Raw genomic sequence first — 19,656 nt, forward strand, 5'->3', positions numbered from 1 at the left:
GATCTATTGCCTTTGGTTGATCCTATGTTTCACGATTTTATAAGGCACTACCAGATATGAGTAATGTTCAGGATTGTGATCCTGACTTAGGGAATTTGTTGAATAAAGCAATTTATAGCTTTTTACACCTATGCAATGCTAACTAAAGTTGTATTTCTTTAACTAGATGAATCTCTGAGGATATAATTTTTGACATTTCATTATGCCTAGATAAGTCTCTGGGAATTTTTTTCAACATTTTATTATACCTAGATAAGTCTCTGGGAATTTTTTTTCAACATTTTATCATACCTAGGTAAGTCTCTGGGATTTTTTTATGGAAACCTAATTTTCTTCAATGAATTGACTGTACTAAAACTGTATTTCTGTAACGGTTTATTATACCTAGATGAGTCTTTGAAAAATTGTAAAGTTTTATTTTTGAGAAAATATTCCTTTGTTTTTGTATGATTATGCAATGCCAACTTAACTTGTCATTTAACCGTTTATTATAAATAAATAGGCCCTCTTGAGAAATGAAAATTATCATCAGCGGTATTTTCTTTACAAAATAAAGTTATAGTATCATAAAAATGCATTTAATTAGCCTAAAAAGAGCTATGTGACAAGTAGGTCAATGAGGTTAAAAAGGGATATGTATGATATGTAATGATAACAAAGTGGTTAAAAAGGGGCAAGTCTTGGTCAAAAAGTGATATGTACTGATAACAAAATGGTCAAAGAGAGGTAAGTCCTTAAAAGTATATAAGAACTTTGAATATATTAATGTCTTCATAGTGCATGAAAAATACCTCAAATCCTTTAAATTTAGTAAAAGAGCTCAGATCGCTATCTTCTATCAGTGATTTATTGAATGCATTTGAAAACTTTAAATGCAATTTTCTCGAAAGTTCCATTTTGGACTTACCCCCTTTTTCGCCAGCATGAGTGATATATATAGCTGAATCCCACCATTGGAGGTGGGAAGAGACAGAATAGGATTTAGGAAACAAACATATGTAGGCGATTGACGCCTTGGTTCCTTACCTGTTAGCATTGCTGACTTCGTGATTACTGTCACCCAAGTCTGCTTCTGCTTTACTAGAGAACTCCAGCGAGGTAGAGACCTATAAAGCTGGTGAAATCTAGATGATCTGTCAACGGGCGAGACCACAATGTGACTAGACCATATGACCTTACTGTGAGGGTAGCGACAAACTAAACAACCACCTGACCAAGCCTAGTTACGTCAAGAAAGATTGACATAAACTAAGGACTGGGGCGACCACCACTGGTGGAGACCCAACAACCATAAAAACAACACATAAAATATTTAAAAACACACAAAAACAAAACTAAAGGAGAGGATGAGAGTCGCTTTCTGTTCCCAAGATCGATTTCTTGTGGAAACGTAAGGCCCCAGCGCACAGCAATTCTCATAGGACGTTTTCACTTCTGTGAGATAATGAGAAGCAAAGACAGAATGGCTTCACCAAAAAGTGGCACCCAGAATGTCATTGAGAGACTGGTTTTTCTGGAAGGCCACTGAGGTGGCAATGGCTCTCACTTCGTGAGCCTTGACCTTCAAAGTTCTCAAATCCTCGCCTAGCACACTGGAATGGGCGTCTATGATGGTGCTTCAAAAAAGGAACGCCAGGGCATTTTTCGAGAGAGGTATATCAGGCCTCTTAACCGAGCACCAAAGATTGCTAGAAGGACCTCTACAATCCTGGGTCCTCTGCAAATAAAATTTCAGAGCCCAGACAGGACACAGGGATCTCTCAGGTTGTTGTCCAGTGATGTTCATCAAGCCCTTAATTTCGAAGGACCTGGGCCAAGGGGAAGACGGGGTTTCATTCTGGCAAGAAACATAGGGCTCAGAGAACAGACAGCATCAGGGCCTCTGAAACCTATAATCTTGCTGATCGCTTTAGTTCACTAACTCTCTTCGCCGCCGCCAGAGCAGTTAGGAAAATAGCTTTCTTGGTTACATCTTTGAAGGAAGCAGAATGTAAAGGTTCAAATCTCTTGGACATCAGGAATTTTAGAACGACATTTAAATTCCACGAAGGTAACTTAGGGAGGCTACCTTAGACGCCTCAAAAGACCTAAGAAGATCATGAAGGTCTTTATTGTCCGATAAGTCAAGGCCTCTATGCTAAAGACCGTTGACAGCATACTCCTATAGCCTTTGATGGTAGGGACTGCCAGCTTTAAATCCTTTCTCAAATGAAAAAGGAAGTCCGCTATCTGGGACACAGAGGTTGTGGTAGAGGAAATTCCCTTAAGTTTACACCACTTCTAAAAATGACCCACTTAGACTGGTACACTGCGCTGGAAGAGGCTCTCTAGCGTTAGCGATCCTTTAGCCACTGGTTTAGAAAACCTCTCGCTCTGAGCAACTTCTCGATAGTCTGTATGCAGTCAGACTCAGAGCGGGAAGGTTTTTGTGGTACCTCTCGAAGTGGGGTTGTTTGAGAAGATCTGTTCTCAAAGGAAGCGTTCTGGAAAATCCACCAAGAGAGACATGACCTCTGGGAACCACTCCGCTGAAGGCCAAAAGGGGGCGATTAAAGTCATTCGTCCCTTCTGAAGCTACAAACTTCCTGACGACTTCCCCAGAATCTTGAATGGAGGAAAGGCATACAGATCTAGACCCTTCCAGTCCCAGAGAAAGGCATCTACTGCTAGGGCTCCCGGTCGAGAACAGGAGAGCAGTAAAGGGGCAGCCTTGTGGTCCTTGAAGTTGCAAAAATGTCCACCAGGGGACGCCCCCAAAGCTTCCAAAGTTCCTGACACACTTCCGCGTTCAGAGTCCATTCTGTTGGCAGAAGCTGATGCTGCCGACTGAGAAGGTCCGCGTACATTCTCGACCCTGCTACTGAAACGAGTGAGAATTGTCACCCGACGAGAATGTGCCCACAGCAGGATCTCCTTGGCGATCAAGAACAGGGACCGAGAATGAGTACCTCCCTGTTTCTTGAGGTACACCAGGCCGTGGTGTTGTCTGAGTTGACTTGAATTACCCGGCCTGCAACTTGATCTTGAAGAACTGAAGAGCCAAGAAAATCGCCAGTTCTTTTTAGATTTATGTGCCAGGACACCTGTTCCCCTTTCCAGGTGCCTGACACTTCCTCCCCCTCTGAGTGTTGCTCCCCATCCCGACATGGACGCGTCGGAAAACAACACTAGGTCGGGTTCTGAAGATAGAGAGAGACCCCTTCTGTCAACTTTAAGGGATCGAGCCACCACCGAAGATGGTCCTTGACAGAGAGAGAGATCCTGAGAGACTCCTCCAAGTCCTCCTTGTTCTTCCAGTTGTCCGCAAGAAAGAACTGTAGGGTCTGAGATGCAACCTCCCAGGAAACAAACTTCTCTAGTGATGAAATGGTCCCCAGCAGACTCATCCATTCCCTCACCGAGCATGTTTCTTTCCCCAGGAAGGCTGAAACTTTTACTAAGCAGTGCTGCTGACGTTCCTGGGATGGAAAGGCTCGAAAGCGCTGAATCCATCTGAATCCCAGATAAAGAATGGACTGAGAGGGGATCAGATGCGACTTCTCTAAATTCACAAGAAGTCCCAGGGACTTTGTCAGCTTCAAAGTTGAATGTAAGTCCTCCAGACACCTTTGTTCCGATGTGGCTCGGATGAGCCAGTCGTCCAGATAGAGCGAGATCCTTATACCGGCAAGATGAAGCCACCGGGCAACGCTCCTCATCAGGACTGTGAACACCATAGGAGCTGTACTCAGTCCGAAACAGAGAGCTCTGAACTGGTACACTCTTCCCCCAGGACAAATCTCAAATACTTTCGACTGAGGATGAATGGGGGCATGAAAATAAGCGTCCTGGAGGTCGAGAGAGACCATCCAATCGCCTGGTCGCAGCGCATTGATAACAGACTGGGGCGTTTCCATTTTGAACTTTTCTTTGACAACAAAATTGTTCAGTCTGCTGACGCCCAGGACTGGTCTCCACCCCTGACTGTTTTGGAACTAGGAAGAGACGATTGTAAAACCTGGAGACTCCAGATCCAGGACTCGCTCTATGGCCCTCTTCTCTATCATTTCTTCCAGCAGATCTAAAAGGATCTGTTGCTTCTCCCGGACGGTAAGAAGGCTTACAGATCTCTGGGAGTTGAGGACAGGGGGTTTTCGAGGAAGGGGATCCTGTAACCTTTCTTGATTACATTGAGGACCAGGAATCTGCCCCTCTTACTTTCCAGGCTTCCGAAAACAGGAGAAGCCTGGCTCTACTGGTGTCTGGAGGTGGAGAAAGTCACTTCTTGCCCCTTTGGGAAGAAGGGGCTCCGCCTCTGGAGAGACCTCTTCCTCGCGAAAAGGGTCTAGAGGAGGAAGATCTCCCACGAAAGGGCTTCTGTCTCTTCGGGGAAGTCCTTACATGACGTGGAAGGGACACTACGACGTCTGGGAAGACTGAGCAAGGAGATCATGAGTAGCCTTCTCCTTAAGGCTGGAGGCGAGATCCTGACAAGCTGGCTGGGGAAGAGATGGCTAGACAGAGGGGCAAAAGTAACTCAGCCCTCTGAACAGGAGAAACCGACTTGGCAGCAAATTGCAGTACAAAGCCCTCTTCTTTAGGAGGGTTGTACCAAAATGCGGCCAGTTCATCTGCGCCATCCCTGACGGCCTTGTCCATGCAAGACAGTACACTGGACAGCTCCCAGAGAAATAGAATCTGGACTACGAGTCCTTAAGTCCAAGGCCCCCAAGCACCAGTCCAGAAAGTTAAAAACCTCCATAGACTTGAAAAGGCCTTTCAGATGGTGGTCGGTCTCAGAAAGAGTCCAGGACACTTTCGCCGAAGAAAGGAGAGACCTCCTTGAAGCATCAACGAGGCTCGCAAAGTCGCCTTGAGAGGAAGAAGGAACTCTTGAGCCAATTTCTCTCCCTCCTCATACCACATTCCAGCTTTCCCGCACAATCTGGACGGGGTAGAGCGAAGGAAGATTTTCCTGAGACTTCCTATCTTCCATCCAAGAGTTGACTCTCTTGAGAGCTTTTCTAGTAGCCAGAGAAGTCTTCATTTGCAGGAAGCCAGGCGATTTCCTCACCTTCGAGGAAGCTAACTGCGAAGGAGGGGAAAGAGGAGCAGTAGGCTGAAATTTATCTGGAAAAAGTTCCTTAAGCATGCTAGCCAAAGCCCGGTAGTCGGAGAAAGACGACAGAGGGGGCTGCTCCTGTTCTGCAGAGTCCAACTCCTGAGACAACCTCACCCTCTTCGACAGGAGCGACAGGAGAGTCTACCCTCTTCGACAGGAGCGACAGGAGAGTCTTCCCGGGCTAGAGGGGAGACTAAGACCTTTGGGTCCACCCGCCCAGAGACCTCTTCTCTTGGGAAGAAGCAGCAGAAAAGTCCGGAGCAACTCAGACAGAAGCGCCCTGGACGCGTCCTGCTTCACAAGCAGCCAAGCGCCCTGAAAAGCGCCCTGTCTCACAAGCTGCCGAGCGCCCCGACGAGTCCTGACGAGCGACCCGCCAGAGCTTCTTGACGAGTCCTGAAGAGCGTCGCGTGCAGAGAACGGGAATAAAGAGAAGCGCCCTGGGAGCGCCCTGCGAACGCCAAAATGAGAGCGAGAAGCAAGAGGAGAGTCAGAAGAGCGTCTTGGCGCGAACTCTTACTAGCGGCAAGCCGAGCTGCAAGAGGAGCGCCCTGATCAACCAGCGGCGTCCACGACGGGGCAAGGAGAGCTGATGATTCGATGAACGATGAGGGCGACTACGAGAAACCGCAGGAGAGAGAGACGAACGAAGAGCAGGAGAGGGAGACCTCTTAGATCTCTTAACTGGCAGCGCTAAATCTTTACGGCGCCTACGAGGCTCCGTCTCCTTAGCAGCGAGAAGGGAAGCTAACTGCCGCTGCATATCCTGGATAAGACGCTGAAGGAGAGGAAGCCCTCTCAGGAGAAGGGCTGCTCTTATGAGAAGAAGAGGGGGGAAGGAGATGTCCTCCTTCTACCAAGGGCGACAAGAGCTCTCTTCTTGGGGGCGGCTGGGACGTTCGCAACGTCCTCCTCCGAAGAAGTCCTGGTCCTCTTCTGCGCGGCAAATCGCGAGCCAGTCGGGAGAAGATTCCAAAGCACGAGAAAGAGGAGAAGAAGCGTCCTCTTCAACGGCTCCTCTTGAAAGGACGAGTCCAACCGAGAACGCGACCCCTTAAGTGGAGAGGGCGCCGGAGGATGAGAAGCAATCCCAAGGATCCAAAAGACAATCAGAATACTCAGTGGAAAAGTTTACGAAACTCCACGGGCGGAGGTATTGACAACAGGTGTTGACAATACCGCGACAGAGAAAAATCTGAATAGAAAATGGGAATGGTTCCTGATACCGCCTCCCAGCGGGTGGAATGGGTACTAACCACCTGGCCCATCTCATGTGCCGTAAGTTTTTGAATTTCTGTCGGTCCCTTTCGAGAATACAGCTATATATATATCTGTCAGGTAAGTGTCATGAACAAACTCTTTATTATACCATATTATGTTCCAATTAAAAAGATCTTTAACATTAGCAAAAATCTGCTATATTTGGAATTTAAATTATCTTAACACTGTCTGAAAGTTATTTATGGTTACTATAAATTATTATTTAATTTTCATCGTATTTTGTTTCTTTAAAAATCTACAAAAAAGTAGTCAAGTCACTCCTTTGGAAAAGGGACTTTTGGGGGCTTGCTTTCTATTTATCGCTCCATATATGTGGCCAAATTTGTGTGGGCTTACGAGAACAATTTGGTTAAAAATATTTTTTATCTAAATATCTACAGTATTTTTTTTTGGTACTGTGGAAGATGTGGGGAAGAGGCTTTAGTAACTTAATGTTATTATCACCATGGATAGCACTTGTGGAATTTGAAAGGACATTTGACAAGAGTACCAAGACAAATAATTAAATGGGCATTAAGGTGGCACAGGGCACCAGGAAGACTTTACCATAACACCACACCTAGGATGAAGATAGTAGCAGGTGTATCAAAAGAACTGGAGATAAATGTAGGTGACATTAAGAATCAGTGCTGAACCTTTTACTGTTTATCACAAGACTGCAATGGAAGAAGCTACAAAAGAATGTGGAAAAGTGATACCAGCAAAATCTGAGGAAGAGATGGTGGAAATGTTTAAAAAGTGGAAGAGTGGAATAAAGAAGTGGGGATTGAAAAACAACATAAGCATAACAAGGCTATGAAGAATTGTAAAAAAAGCAAAAGAATAAAGTACAATCAAGAAACTGGCCATATGGTGGTTTTAGGCAAGATGCAGGGGTGAACTCTGTACTGTGTATCACACAAAATAGCTAGGGTTACAAAATTTACTGAAATAAGGGATTTTCAATATACACAATGCATTACAACAGCAAATTGTGGAGGGGAGCTGAGACCATAATGATAACTATGCAGGTCTTCGAAAAGATGGTGTATAGAATTCTGGTACCTTGGAGACAGACTGGACTAGGAAGCAGGAGTTGAAAGAGCAGTAAGAAAACCAATAACTGAAAAATGGATGAAATGAAGTGAAAAAAAAAAAACCTACTGACAAAGAAAGTGATGACTTAAAATAGGTACAGAGGCCTGCACTACTCTATGCAACAAAAACACTGGCTCTGCTGAGGAAAACAGAGATTGAAAATAATGAACACAGAATGTCAAGATGTATAAGAGAGATCATATTACAAATGAGAATTGGAGGAGAGATCTGGTAATATGAGGCTCAATAAAAGGCTGCAATCTCAAAGACTGAGATGGTTTGCACATGTGATGAGGAACAGTCGGCAAGAAACACAGTAGACTTGGATGGAAAGATAAAGACCTGCAGGAAGATCCAGGATATCATGGAGAAAAGGAGAATAGATAAAGGCCTATATCTGATATGGGTTCAAGCAGAAAGTGCACAGGGCAGATGAATGGAGCAAATCATTTCAATTTTAATTAAAGGAAAAAATTGACAAAGAAAAGTTTTGGATGATGGTGAAAAGCAATCAACATCACAATCACATTTGTCAAGAACACAGTAACATTTACTCCTTTACTACATTAGATGCTTAGACGCATCACAATATAAATTTTCACAAGACACTGATGGCATGTCCATTTTTTGCATTCTTAATTCCAGTTTCAAGTTGGAAGATATGTTCAAATCATGTTTCTTTCCACTGGGTCCCATTTCCTCACATATATTCTGATATCTGAATTTTCACTTCCATAAAAATGATGAACTTACTTTTAAACTGTAAAAAATTACAAGTAAATTGAAGAATAGCAGAAAAAAACTTTTATACCATTGACTGTATTCTCCTATCTCATAGGGCTGGCCCAAAGGTTTTGTTCTTAATGATGATACTAGTTCTTAATCAATATATTGTAACTTCTAAAAAAATTAATAATTGGATACACCCCAATGTTCAAATAATCTGACAAAATTTCTTTCCAGATCTTTTTCTAATATATGTTGTTGGTTACAAATTGTACAATATCTGACAAAACTTCTTTCCAGATCTGTTTCTAATATATGTTGTTGGTTAAAAATTGTACAATCACTAAAAATATGTTTGAATGTAAGAGCTGTTCTGCATCCAGGGATTAGGCCATTTGGATTTCTGTTTCTAATATATGTTGTTCATTAAAAATTGTACAATCACTAAAAATATGTTTGAATGTAAGAGCTGTTCTGCATCCAGGGATTAGGCCATTTGGATTATTCATTAAATACACTTAGGTCAGACAAATATGAATTCAAAGATGGGCTCATGTTGCTCTCAATGTAGCATTTTTTTTTAGAAGATTAATGCCACTATCTAACTGTTGGTTTAATTTGTTAACATCTAATACATTATTCCACAATCCTTGCCACTTACTAAAGATGACTGGCTTAAGAGATAGTAAATCACTGGTAAGAAGAAGTATACTGTACCAGTTACTTAACCCTTAAACGCCTACTGGACGTATCATACGTTGACTAAAATTGTCTGTTGGGTGCCAAGTGGACGTATCCGTCGTCGACTACAAAAATTTCAACCTTCGGTCAACTTTGACTCGACCGAAATGGTCGAAAACGCAATTGTAAGCTAAAACTCTTACATTCTAGTAATATTCAATCATGTACCTTCATTATGCAACAAATTGGAAGTCTCTAGCACAATATTTCGATGTATGGTGAATTTTTAAAAAAAACTTTTTCTTACGCCACCTGCAGCGTAACTCGGCCGAAAATTTCAGAAATTCTTTCGTCATTTTTTGTTGTAATTTTGCACTGTTCTATATTAGCCGTTACATAAAGTTTTATATATGAAAATGTGCGCAATTTCATTTACAATACAAGAGAAAATAACTCATGGTTGTAGCTTTTATCAGTTTTGAAATATTTTCATATAAATCACGATAACTGCCAAAATTTCAACCTTCGGTCAACTTTGACTCGACTGAAATGGTAAAATAATGCAATTGTAAGCTAAAACTCTTACATTCTAGTAATATTCAACCATTTACCTTCATTTTGCAACCAATGGGAAGTCTCTAGCACAATATTTCGATTTATGGTGAATTTTTGAAAAAACTTTTTCCTTACGTCAGCGCCAGAAATTCTTTAAAATCACGTTGTCGTAATGTTTGCACTATTTTATATTAGTCGTTACATAAAGTTTTATATATGGAAATGTGCGCAATTTCATGTAGAATACAACAGAAAATAACTCATGGTTGTAGCTTTTATCAGTTTTGAAATATTTTCATATGAATCACGATAACTGCCAAAATTTCAAGCTTCAGTCAACTTTAACTCGACCAGAAATGGTCAAAAACGCAATTATAAGCTAAAACTCTTACATTCTAGTAATATTCAATCATGTACCTTCATTTTGCAACAAAGTGGAAGTCTCTAGCACAATATTTCGATTTATGGTGAATTTCTGAAAAAAAAAACTTTTTCCTTACGCCTCTGCTGTAAACTCGGCGAACATCTCAAAAATTCTTTTCGTCATGTTGTCGTAATGTTTGCATCATTTACATTAGTCGTTACATAAACTTTTATATATGAAAATATGTGCAATTTCATGTAGAATACAACAGAAGATAGCTCATGGTTGTAGCTTTTATCAGTTTTGAAATATTTTCACATAAATCACGATAACTGCCAAAAATTTCAACCTTGGTCAACTTTAACTCGACCCGAAATGGTAAAAACACAATTGTAAGCTAAAACTCTTACAATCTAGTAATATTCAATCGTTTACCTTCATTTTGCAATAAACTGGAAGTCTCTAGCACAATATTTCGATTTATGGTGAATTTTAAAAAAAAACATTTTCCTTACGCTCTCTGCGTAGTAACTCGCGGAACATCTCAGAAATTCTTTCATTTCGTTGTCGTAATGTTTGCACCGTTTTATTAGTCGTTACATAAAGTTTTATATATGAAAATGTGCGCAATTTCATGTACAATACAACAGAAAATAACTCATGGTTGTAGCTTTTATCAGTTTTGAAATATTTCATATAAATCACGATAAATAGAAAATCACGATAAATAGAAAAATTCGACTCTGTCAACTTTAACTCAACCGAAATGGTCGAAAACTGCAATTGTAAGCTAAAACACTTACAGTCTAGTAATATTCAATCAATTAGCTTAATTTTTCAACAAACGGGAAGTCTCTAGCACAATATTTCGATTTATGGTGAATTTTTGAAAAAACATTTTTTTATGTCCGCATGTTACGAATTCATGCATCATTTTGTGATATTTTCTCTGTGTTGCTTTGATCGTTTTACAATTTTTATATACCAAAATCATTGCAATTTAGTGTACAATACAACTAAAAAAATTAACTCATTAGCTTTAACCACAGTGCTTACAGCGCGATTTGTATACAATTATATAAATTTTTTTTTTTTTCGCTGTCATATATTCCAATATTTATATATGATAATGATATTTTTTTCATTTCTGATGGTTGCATACTAAACTTCAGGCAATGACAAAAAAAAGGAGCCAAAAATGAACTCTTAATTTAAAAACTAAGCGTGCTGTGATTTTTTGAAAAAAACTTTTTTTCCGCTTCGGCGCTAACTCACCGAACGCCACCGGCATACGGGAGACGTTTTTGTAAATAGAGGCTCGGCGTTTAAGGGTTAACATAGTCACAGTAAATGAAGCTTTTGCTGCTTTATCAACATAATTTTCTTACTGCTTACATGAGCAGGAATCCAATATATTACTGGGTAAAGGAACTGGCTTGTTAAGAATTGGAACCATCAGTATAAATTCAATTTGGGCCAAATCAGTTAAACTATATATGTTTCACTAAAAACTTCTTTATATTTAAAGTTAGAAAGGGACAGTATACTTAATAGTTAAGTCAACTTCATTCTATGGGGGGCAAGTTTCTCACCACAGTGAGTTCAGAAAAGAGAAAGATCTCTACAAAGTGAGGCTTAATGATACAAATTACAATTTTGAAGAATAACACTAAAAATCACAAAAGGTTCTACTGGTGGTAAATTACCCCTTGACCTTGATTTCACTCTGCATCTCAGCTTTATTTGTGGAGTAAGCATGTCCAAAATGAAGTTTTAATCTTTCAGTTCAAAAGTTATGTCTGAGGTTAATCTGTCTGAGCCTTAATTTCTGAGTCTTAATGAATGGACATGCCAACAAAGCTGGAAAGGCAGGTCAATTACTAGTTGCTGGATGGTAAACAAGTGTAGAGGAAAAAATGACTAACAAAATAAAGTACCAAGGTATTTCATACTTACCTAAACCATACACAAGAACTAAACATGCAGATTCTAATCCAGTGGGGGCAGTGTAAATGCCAGTGATACGAGGGAGTGTATGATTATAGGTGATGGTTTCTTGTGGTAACAATCTCAACTCAGGTACATATGGTACCAGACCCTCTTCTCTAGGACCACCAGTGACAGGTCGCCGGGGATCCAACAACCATTTAGACATCTGAAGAAATAAGTATTACATTATATATTTTGTTATCTTACATATTGTTGCATGGAATATTCATTAAGAATTCGCTATTTCAGGGAAACCAAGACAAAATTTACTGGAAAAAATGCAACTGAACAAATAATGGGTACTTCCTCATGAATGAGATAGTGCTGAGAATTTTCTTAACATGCATGAAGTTATGGTAATTCATATCCAATATAACAAAACATAAAGCATTTATGTGATAACATACTTGAACTACACCTCCTGACTGTAAGGCAAAGAGAATAAATTTTGTTGTTATTCCTTTTTCAGTTGTAGTATGTGCTGCTGCTTGGACCCCGAGAGGCATGATGTATGCTTGTCGTTCTAAAAGTGGAGTTGAATGTCCACTGAAAGATGAGAAGGCAGAAGCATTTGCTTGTGACAGCCCTTCATACAGCTCCAAAGATGTAACCTGTATTAAGATAAATACATGAAAACATCAAACTAGAACTACAAATTTCAGAGTATTATAACTATTCCTAAATTGATAGTCTCTAAAATTCTGAATCAACTTCTATGAAGACAGGGAAAATAATGTGCAGAACACTCCTATATAATAGGTTAGCTATGTTCTACACTTACTCTTACCTCAAATTGCCTATATTTATCATTGAAAAGTGTGTAGACAACCAAGTTTTCAAAATGTACAATATGAATTGGACCAGACACTTTCTTATGGGATACAGATTCAATCACGGCTCCAGTTACAGTAATACATGAAAACATCAAATTAGAACTACAAATTTCAGAGTATTACCTAAATAGTCTCTAAAATTCTGAATCAACTATGAAGACATGGAAAATAATGTGCAGGACACTCCTATATAAAAGGTTAGCTATGTTCTACACTTACTCTTACCTCAAATCGCCTATATTTATCATTGAAAAGTGTGTAGACAACCCAGTTTTCAGAATGTACAATATGAATTGGACCAGACACTTTCTTATGGGATACAGATTCAATCACGGCTCCAGTTACGGTGTCCACCAGATACAAGGTCATAGAATCTGCAATGATCAAATGTTTGTGCTGTAAGTAACAGTTTTCAGAGTGAAAATCATAACTTTAGTTAAAAAGATCATTGATTCCCATTTGCACACACTCAAAGGGTTGGCCTGAAGGATCTGTTCTTACGTATATGGTGGAAACTGGAGCAATGTCAAGTTAATGACGATAACACCCAGGTGGAGAGTCCAAAGGAATGAACAATAATTAAGTAGATGAGAAGCAACTGGGGGGGGATTCAACAGATGCTGCACAAAACCAATAGTACAGTCTAAATTGTTCTGTATAAGGGACACGGTAGGTGATAAACTCCCTATGAAAATACTGCTACTAAAAAACATTCCATGGCCCAGAAAGGTTGCTTTGCCTCATGAGACATTCCTCTCTCTCCCAAAATCTAATCACTAGTTGCCGGTCATTGTACCTTTTGGTAGATATGTTTGTATAAATCCACACTCGACAAATGGTAGATATGTTTGTATAAATTCACACTTGACATTGTGTGTACTTCTACCAACAAATAAACCAAGCCAAAATCTGAATTTCCTCTTAAAATGGGAACATTGCAGGGAAAAAAAAAAAATTACAGCTACACTCAACCAGCATATCTTGAATCAGGCACAAACTTTAGTGAAGAAAATAAAAAAAGCTTCAAACCTAACACTCATTCCATACAGCTATTGCCATCTCCTATATCTACAGATGAGGTCCATCAGCACCACATCAACACACATTATAATTATTGTAGTCTCTTGAATGGATTCTCATGCTTCCTGATGATCTGTTCAGCCATTTCTACCACAGCATCAATCTACCAATATCTATGTCTTAATCTCCAAAATTATTCTCTGTTCTGATCAAATTCTCCATCTTATGCTTGCTACATAACATATTATTACAATTGCAGAAATGCTCTACTTTCAATACAGCATTGTACTGTGTCCCTTACACCAAAGAAAAAAACAACGTAACAGAAACAAAACATAAGTCTTGCATTGGTTTCCATATATACAAGAACTTGATATACTGTACTGCATAAATACCAAGAAAATGATCAGCACAAAGCCCTTATCAAATCAGGGCCTGCATTAAAAATTTTAAAAAAGGAGAGAAAAAACATAGGGGTCAACAGGAAGATGCAAAATCTACTTTATTCAACCCATGGGTTGCAAACAGAAGCTTGGGCTGTCCTGATTTAAAAACCTCATTAGTTATAATGGGGGAGTGGTATTTCTGCATAATGAAAGGAGTAAAAAGCATATTTTTTTTGCATGATTAACTGTGCGCTCCACAGGTTAAGAGGGAATGCTGAAAAAAATTTCAAGGCTAAAACCTATCTAAATAACCACTAATTCTCAGAATGTTACTCTCAAATGTAAAAAAAAAAAAATGGGTTGAAGAGTATAGTAGGAGTTTTGCATAGTCACTTGAAATGAGAACAGAATAGCTAAACAAATCAGAAGCCAGTAGCTAGCTTTACTTTTATCATCTAATTCTGATGCGCAGATAGTGCACTTGTCAATCTTAACTGAGTGAGAGGCCTATCCAAAGGTTAAACAACACACAAAAAACTTGTATACATCTTAACATATACAGACAGCAATGTCGTCATTGATCACAAAAGTCATCATTGATTCCTTGTGTCTCCTCTTTGCCCTAAGGCACAGTCTTTGGATTATTTTATTAAAAAAAAGGAATCAGAGCTAGTGCTATAACACATATATATGCCTCCCTGTGTATAAAAGGGAAGGATACTAATAGGGCAACTTCAGTGAATGGAAGAGGATTAACAATATAAGGAAAAAAATACTCTAGTGCAATTTCTAATAGATCCTAATATTAGGAAAATGATGAAATGAAGTGGATAACATAAGTCCACATCTAGAATGAAGAACACGAGTGATGGATGTCTTCTAACCCGCCTGAGTTAGCTCAGTAATCACAACTCAAACCTCCTCAAAAACAATTTTTATCTCAACAGGATGAAACATAATAATCCAATATTATTGATTATTATTATGATTACTGAAAAGGATGGCTGTACTATGCAAATCTATCTCATACAGGGTCTTTTCTGTTTTCCTTATACGTAATTCGCTTTTCAGGCTCAGTGATGTTGGTCAGCAGCTGGCCAATATTCATATTGGAAAAAGGATAGTGTGTGGAATGTGGGAAGTCTTTTACTGAAATAATCAGAAATCTGTGGAATCCTTCGTGGTCTGGATTCAGGTTCTTCTACTTCAGGTCATGGTACCTTTGACATGTTTCAACCATCTCATTGGTCATCCTCTGGACGTGGTTGAGAAAGATCTGGAGAAACAAGGCACTTGGTTCAGTATTTATAGGGACTCTTGATCATTGCTGAATTATGATTGGCTGCCCGGGGCAGGTCATCTCGGGCAGAGCCTTCTCTCCCATGTTAATGTTCAGGGCTCGTCTTGCGTGCGAGCGGCATTGCAGTGCTGGGTCACTTGGTGCAGGTCTCCTGGCGGCCATGGAGAGGAGAAAGGTTTCCTGCGTAATTTTGAAGGTTGGTTTCTCCTTCCCAATGTTCAATGCTTCCAAGAGGCACAGGCAGTGGTGGTCTGTAGTTCGGTCAATTATTTCCAAATTCGTGATTATATTTTTTCTTGCAATTCTCTGGTTGTGGGCAGTCCTGGCATGGTTAAAGATGGCTCCCTCTTGGAGAAACGCATGGTGGTCAAACCGATGTAAGAACCGAGGCATCCTCGGACGGGGCATGAGTACCGGTATACCATGTTGGTTTTCTTCATGGGGTCCTGCTAAGGGGAGCTAGATTATTACGCATTGCCAGACTGCTCGTTTTTTTGCTCCAGATGAATATTCTTATTGGGGTCAACAGGGCTTATATTATCCTCGATGATGTCCCTGAGGGCACGTTCATCTTCTTTATACTTATGATGAAATCGTCCTCTATAGAAGAGCTCTATGCGTTCAGGGGCATCGGTGCAAAGTTCGTGCCAGTACCATTTATCGATGTTCGCACTGATAGACTCTTCTATATTTCAGTTTGGGTGTCCATTGTTGACGAGGGTCTGGGCTACACATTCCATTTCTTCGTGTGTGTCATTCCAGGAGGAGCAGTGCAAGAGGGCCCTCCTGACGTACGCGCTGATGGTGGAGCGCTTATACCACTCGGGGCACTCACTCGCCCTGTTCATACACATGCCCAGCTGCCCCAATGTCCCTGAACGCATAGAGCTCTTCTATGAAGGACAATTTCACCATAAATATAAACATAAAGAAGATGAAAAAGCCCTCAAGAACATCATCGAGGATAATATCTGCCCCGTTGACCCCAATAAGAATATTCATCTGGTCACTTATTACAAGAGCAAAAAGACAAGCAGTCTGGTGAAGCGTAACAATCCAGCCACCCCCCCTCTCAGCAGGAGCCCTTGCAGAAAACCAATGTGGTATACCGGTACAGTACTCATGCCCCGTCCGAGGATGCCTCAGTTATTACATCAGTATAACCACCATGCATTTCTCCAAGAGGAGAAGGAGCCATCTTTAACCATGCCAGGAATGCTCATAACCAGAGAATTGCAAGAAAAGATATAATCATGAATATGGAAATAATTGATCGAACTACGGACCCTGGCCACCTGCGCCTCTTGGAAGCATTGCACATTACGCAGGAAACCTTTCTCCTCCCCACGGCCGCCAGGAGACCTGCACCAAGCAACCCCCATAGCGAACGAGCAAATCAAAATTCCATATCTGGGGATCAAAATTCTCTCATTCATCCCCAGCATTACAATGCCACTCCTACGCAAGACGAGCCCCGAACATCAACAAGGGGGAGAAAGCTCCACCCGAGATGACCTGGCCCAGGCAGCCAATCATAATTCAGCACCGATCAAGACCCCCCTATAAATACCAACCCAGGCGCCTTGTTTCTCCAGATCTTTCTCCACCACGTCCAGAGGGTGACCAACAAGATGGTCGAAACATGTTGACGGTACCACAACCTGAAGTAGGAGAACCTGAATCCAGACCACGAAGGATTCCATGGATTTCTGATTGAATATTTCAATAAAAAACTTCCTGCATTCCACGCACTATCCTCTTTCCAATATGAATATTGGCCAGTTGCTGACCAACATCCCAGAGCCTGAAAAGCAAATTATAAGGAAAATGGAAAATACCCTGTATAAAATAAATTTGTATAATACAGCCACCCTTTTCAATGAGACCTGTTTAAGAGAGGGTCTATTTCCTTCATATTATTATTATTATTCAGAAGATGAACCCTATTCATATGGAACAAGCCCACAAGGACCATTAACTTGAAACTCAAAGAACATAGTGTTCAAAGAACGTGGTATTCGTTTGAAAGAAGTAACAGAAGGTACTGTACACTAATGGGAGATACAGAAAGTGGACATTAGTCATTAGAAAAACTGATAAAGTAACAAATTAATAAGTAAGTAAAATATAATTAATTTAAGATTCATTTTTTAAATATTTACCTCTCCATTACAGTATATAGCTTTTACTTTCACACCAGCGGTAGTTCGACAGATTGAAGAAAAAAAAAAAAAACCTGAACACTCAGTTTTCTATAAACATCTGTCGTCTATCCATCTACTTCCCCCAACCCCTACCAGGGGATCGATAGGTACAAACACTCGTAGTCAGTCAGTCTACTTCTGTCCACTTTGAATGTGGGGAGGTAGGGAGGGCAATTTATATAATAGAGAGGTAAGTATTTAAAAAATAAATCCTAAGTATTTATATTTTTCAAATGAACCTTACCCCTCTATTATATAACTGATTCCCACATTTGATAAAGCAGGTTGACATGGTGGAAATCAGCCACCCCTTTAAAGGCTACTTAGTAACAAAATATTTTGTACAAAACAAGTGTCTGTTTTAACCAGTGAATTTAATCCATAGGCTATTACTGTCACCTTAGGAGGACTGTCACTCAGGTACAAGAGCCTCATCATGAAGACAGCTGAAGTCTCTTCGGAGGATGCCCCTTTCAGCAGATGGAGGGGGAAGGTTACTGTGCCAAAACCCTGCAGAGCCAACGATGGATAACTAACAAGTACATCTGTACAAACAGGAATGCTTCTAATACTCAATACCTCCAAGCTTCCCAAAAACCACAACCAGGTATAAAAAGCAGTAGACCAAAAAAAGCTACCTATTGATTTGGGACATAATATCCCCTGCACAAACCACAGGAGTTATTATTCTAAAATAATCGTATTCAATCTCCTTACCATGAAGATGAACCAAAGCAAATACAAGATTACCATGCCACTTAGTGACTTCAATATCTTATCCAAGGATAAGTTATTTCCAAATTAAAAGTTGTACCCACTGGTCACATGTTCAGTGGCTTACTTTCCATTAAGGATAGAAATTAGCATGAAACTCCCTAACCAGAGACCTAATGAAAAGGATATTACATTCACACTCTTCGGAAGCTCTGGTTTCCAAGTCACTAAACACACCACCATTACATCAGTTTTAATCCTTTTAGTGCACTTCCAACAATCCTTACAGACAGTACTGGACCCTCAAGGGCTCAAGTTCCTGAAGCCCTAGTAACTTCAAGGTAAGTAAAGATACTGTTTAGGTAGGGGCCTAGTCCAAAACTGTACTTCGTCCTACATAAGGCAAAGGTAATTGCCTTGTCTTTAGCAAAGCCTACCTTATCTGACTAAGATTGTGGCGCTCTCTCTTTGGCTAAATCTAAGGTTACCATGAAGTTTCCATAGAAACTTCTTTAAAGGAACTTGTTCTAAACATTTCACAGGTCGACAAAATAATGAACTGAAGAACTGCATACAGATTCCAAGGTAAAGTGTGTAGCAGAGACCTGGGAAACTCCACCTTAACACCTTGAAAAACATTTACATGTCACTGTTCTCAGATAAGCCTATAGCCAAAGCCAACATGACCCTTTAGCCTTAAAGGCTGCTGCCAAGTAGTTTCCTCATGCTTGAGATACAACAGAAACCTAACCATGTTGTTTATAGAGGTATCAGTGCAGGAAAAAACCCCGTATGTCGGACCATGACTTACACCCAGACCACTGGTGGTGGCAGATTTTCTCCCACAACTGATAATGGCATTACTGCAAGATCCCGCCTTGAGCTCACCAGACCCAAGGACCATACCATGCAGTCATCTGTAGCTTGTGGGATTGTGATGAAACCTTTCATCTCTTGGTTGCTTGTCTCCACCGAATGAAACTGAAATCCAGCCTTCCCTGTCACCTGGGGTAATCAACCCCAAGAGACAACTAACAAAGTTGCCCTTATACACTGATGACTTCTTGAAACCTAGCTAGAGTAGGAGTGGCATTACAGTCTAAACCCAACCAGGGAACAGGCTGGTGTCCCTGCCTAAGCTAGGGGACCTTGCACTGGTGAAAAAAAAAAAAAAGCAAAAGGACAACTCCCCTTAATCTTAAACAGGTCCTTAACAAGGGATGCCCACAGCCCACTGTCCACAGCCAACCTCTGGATGTTGAGCCCCTTCCATTGCTATTACTTATCTCGGTGACAGAGTACATCCACTATTATTTCCATGAATAATTACCTCCAGTAAGGTAATAAACTCTGGGTGAGGTTGTGTGTTAATTTGACCAAATATCAGAAAAAGGGGCAGAACATTAGGCATAGTAGTGTTCGCTC

General features: G+C 40.4%; 1 protein-coding gene across 1 annotated transcript in view; it reads right to left on the bottom strand.

Moving 5' to 3' along the window:
• Positions 1–19,656, bottom strand: part of EMC1 (ER membrane protein complex subunit 1) — a 67,209-nt gene that overhangs the window by 11,203 nt on the left and 36,350 nt on the right. The window contains exons 14-16 of the mRNA XM_067092879.1: positions 12,833–12,981; positions 12,182–12,385; positions 11,742–11,940 (exon numbers count right to left, since the gene is read on the bottom strand). Coding sequence (XP_066948980.1) covers positions 11,742–11,940; positions 12,182–12,385; positions 12,833–12,981 — 552 coding nt within the window. The remainder of the gene's footprint in view (positions 1–11,741; positions 11,941–12,181; positions 12,386–12,832; positions 12,982–19,656) is intronic.

This window comes from Macrobrachium rosenbergii, chromosome 49 (assembly GCF_040412425.1).
Source record: "Macrobrachium rosenbergii isolate ZJJX-2024 chromosome 49, ASM4041242v1, whole genome shotgun sequence".
In the NCBI taxonomy this organism is placed as follows: domain Eukaryota; kingdom Metazoa; phylum Arthropoda; class Malacostraca; order Decapoda; family Palaemonidae; genus Macrobrachium; species Macrobrachium rosenbergii.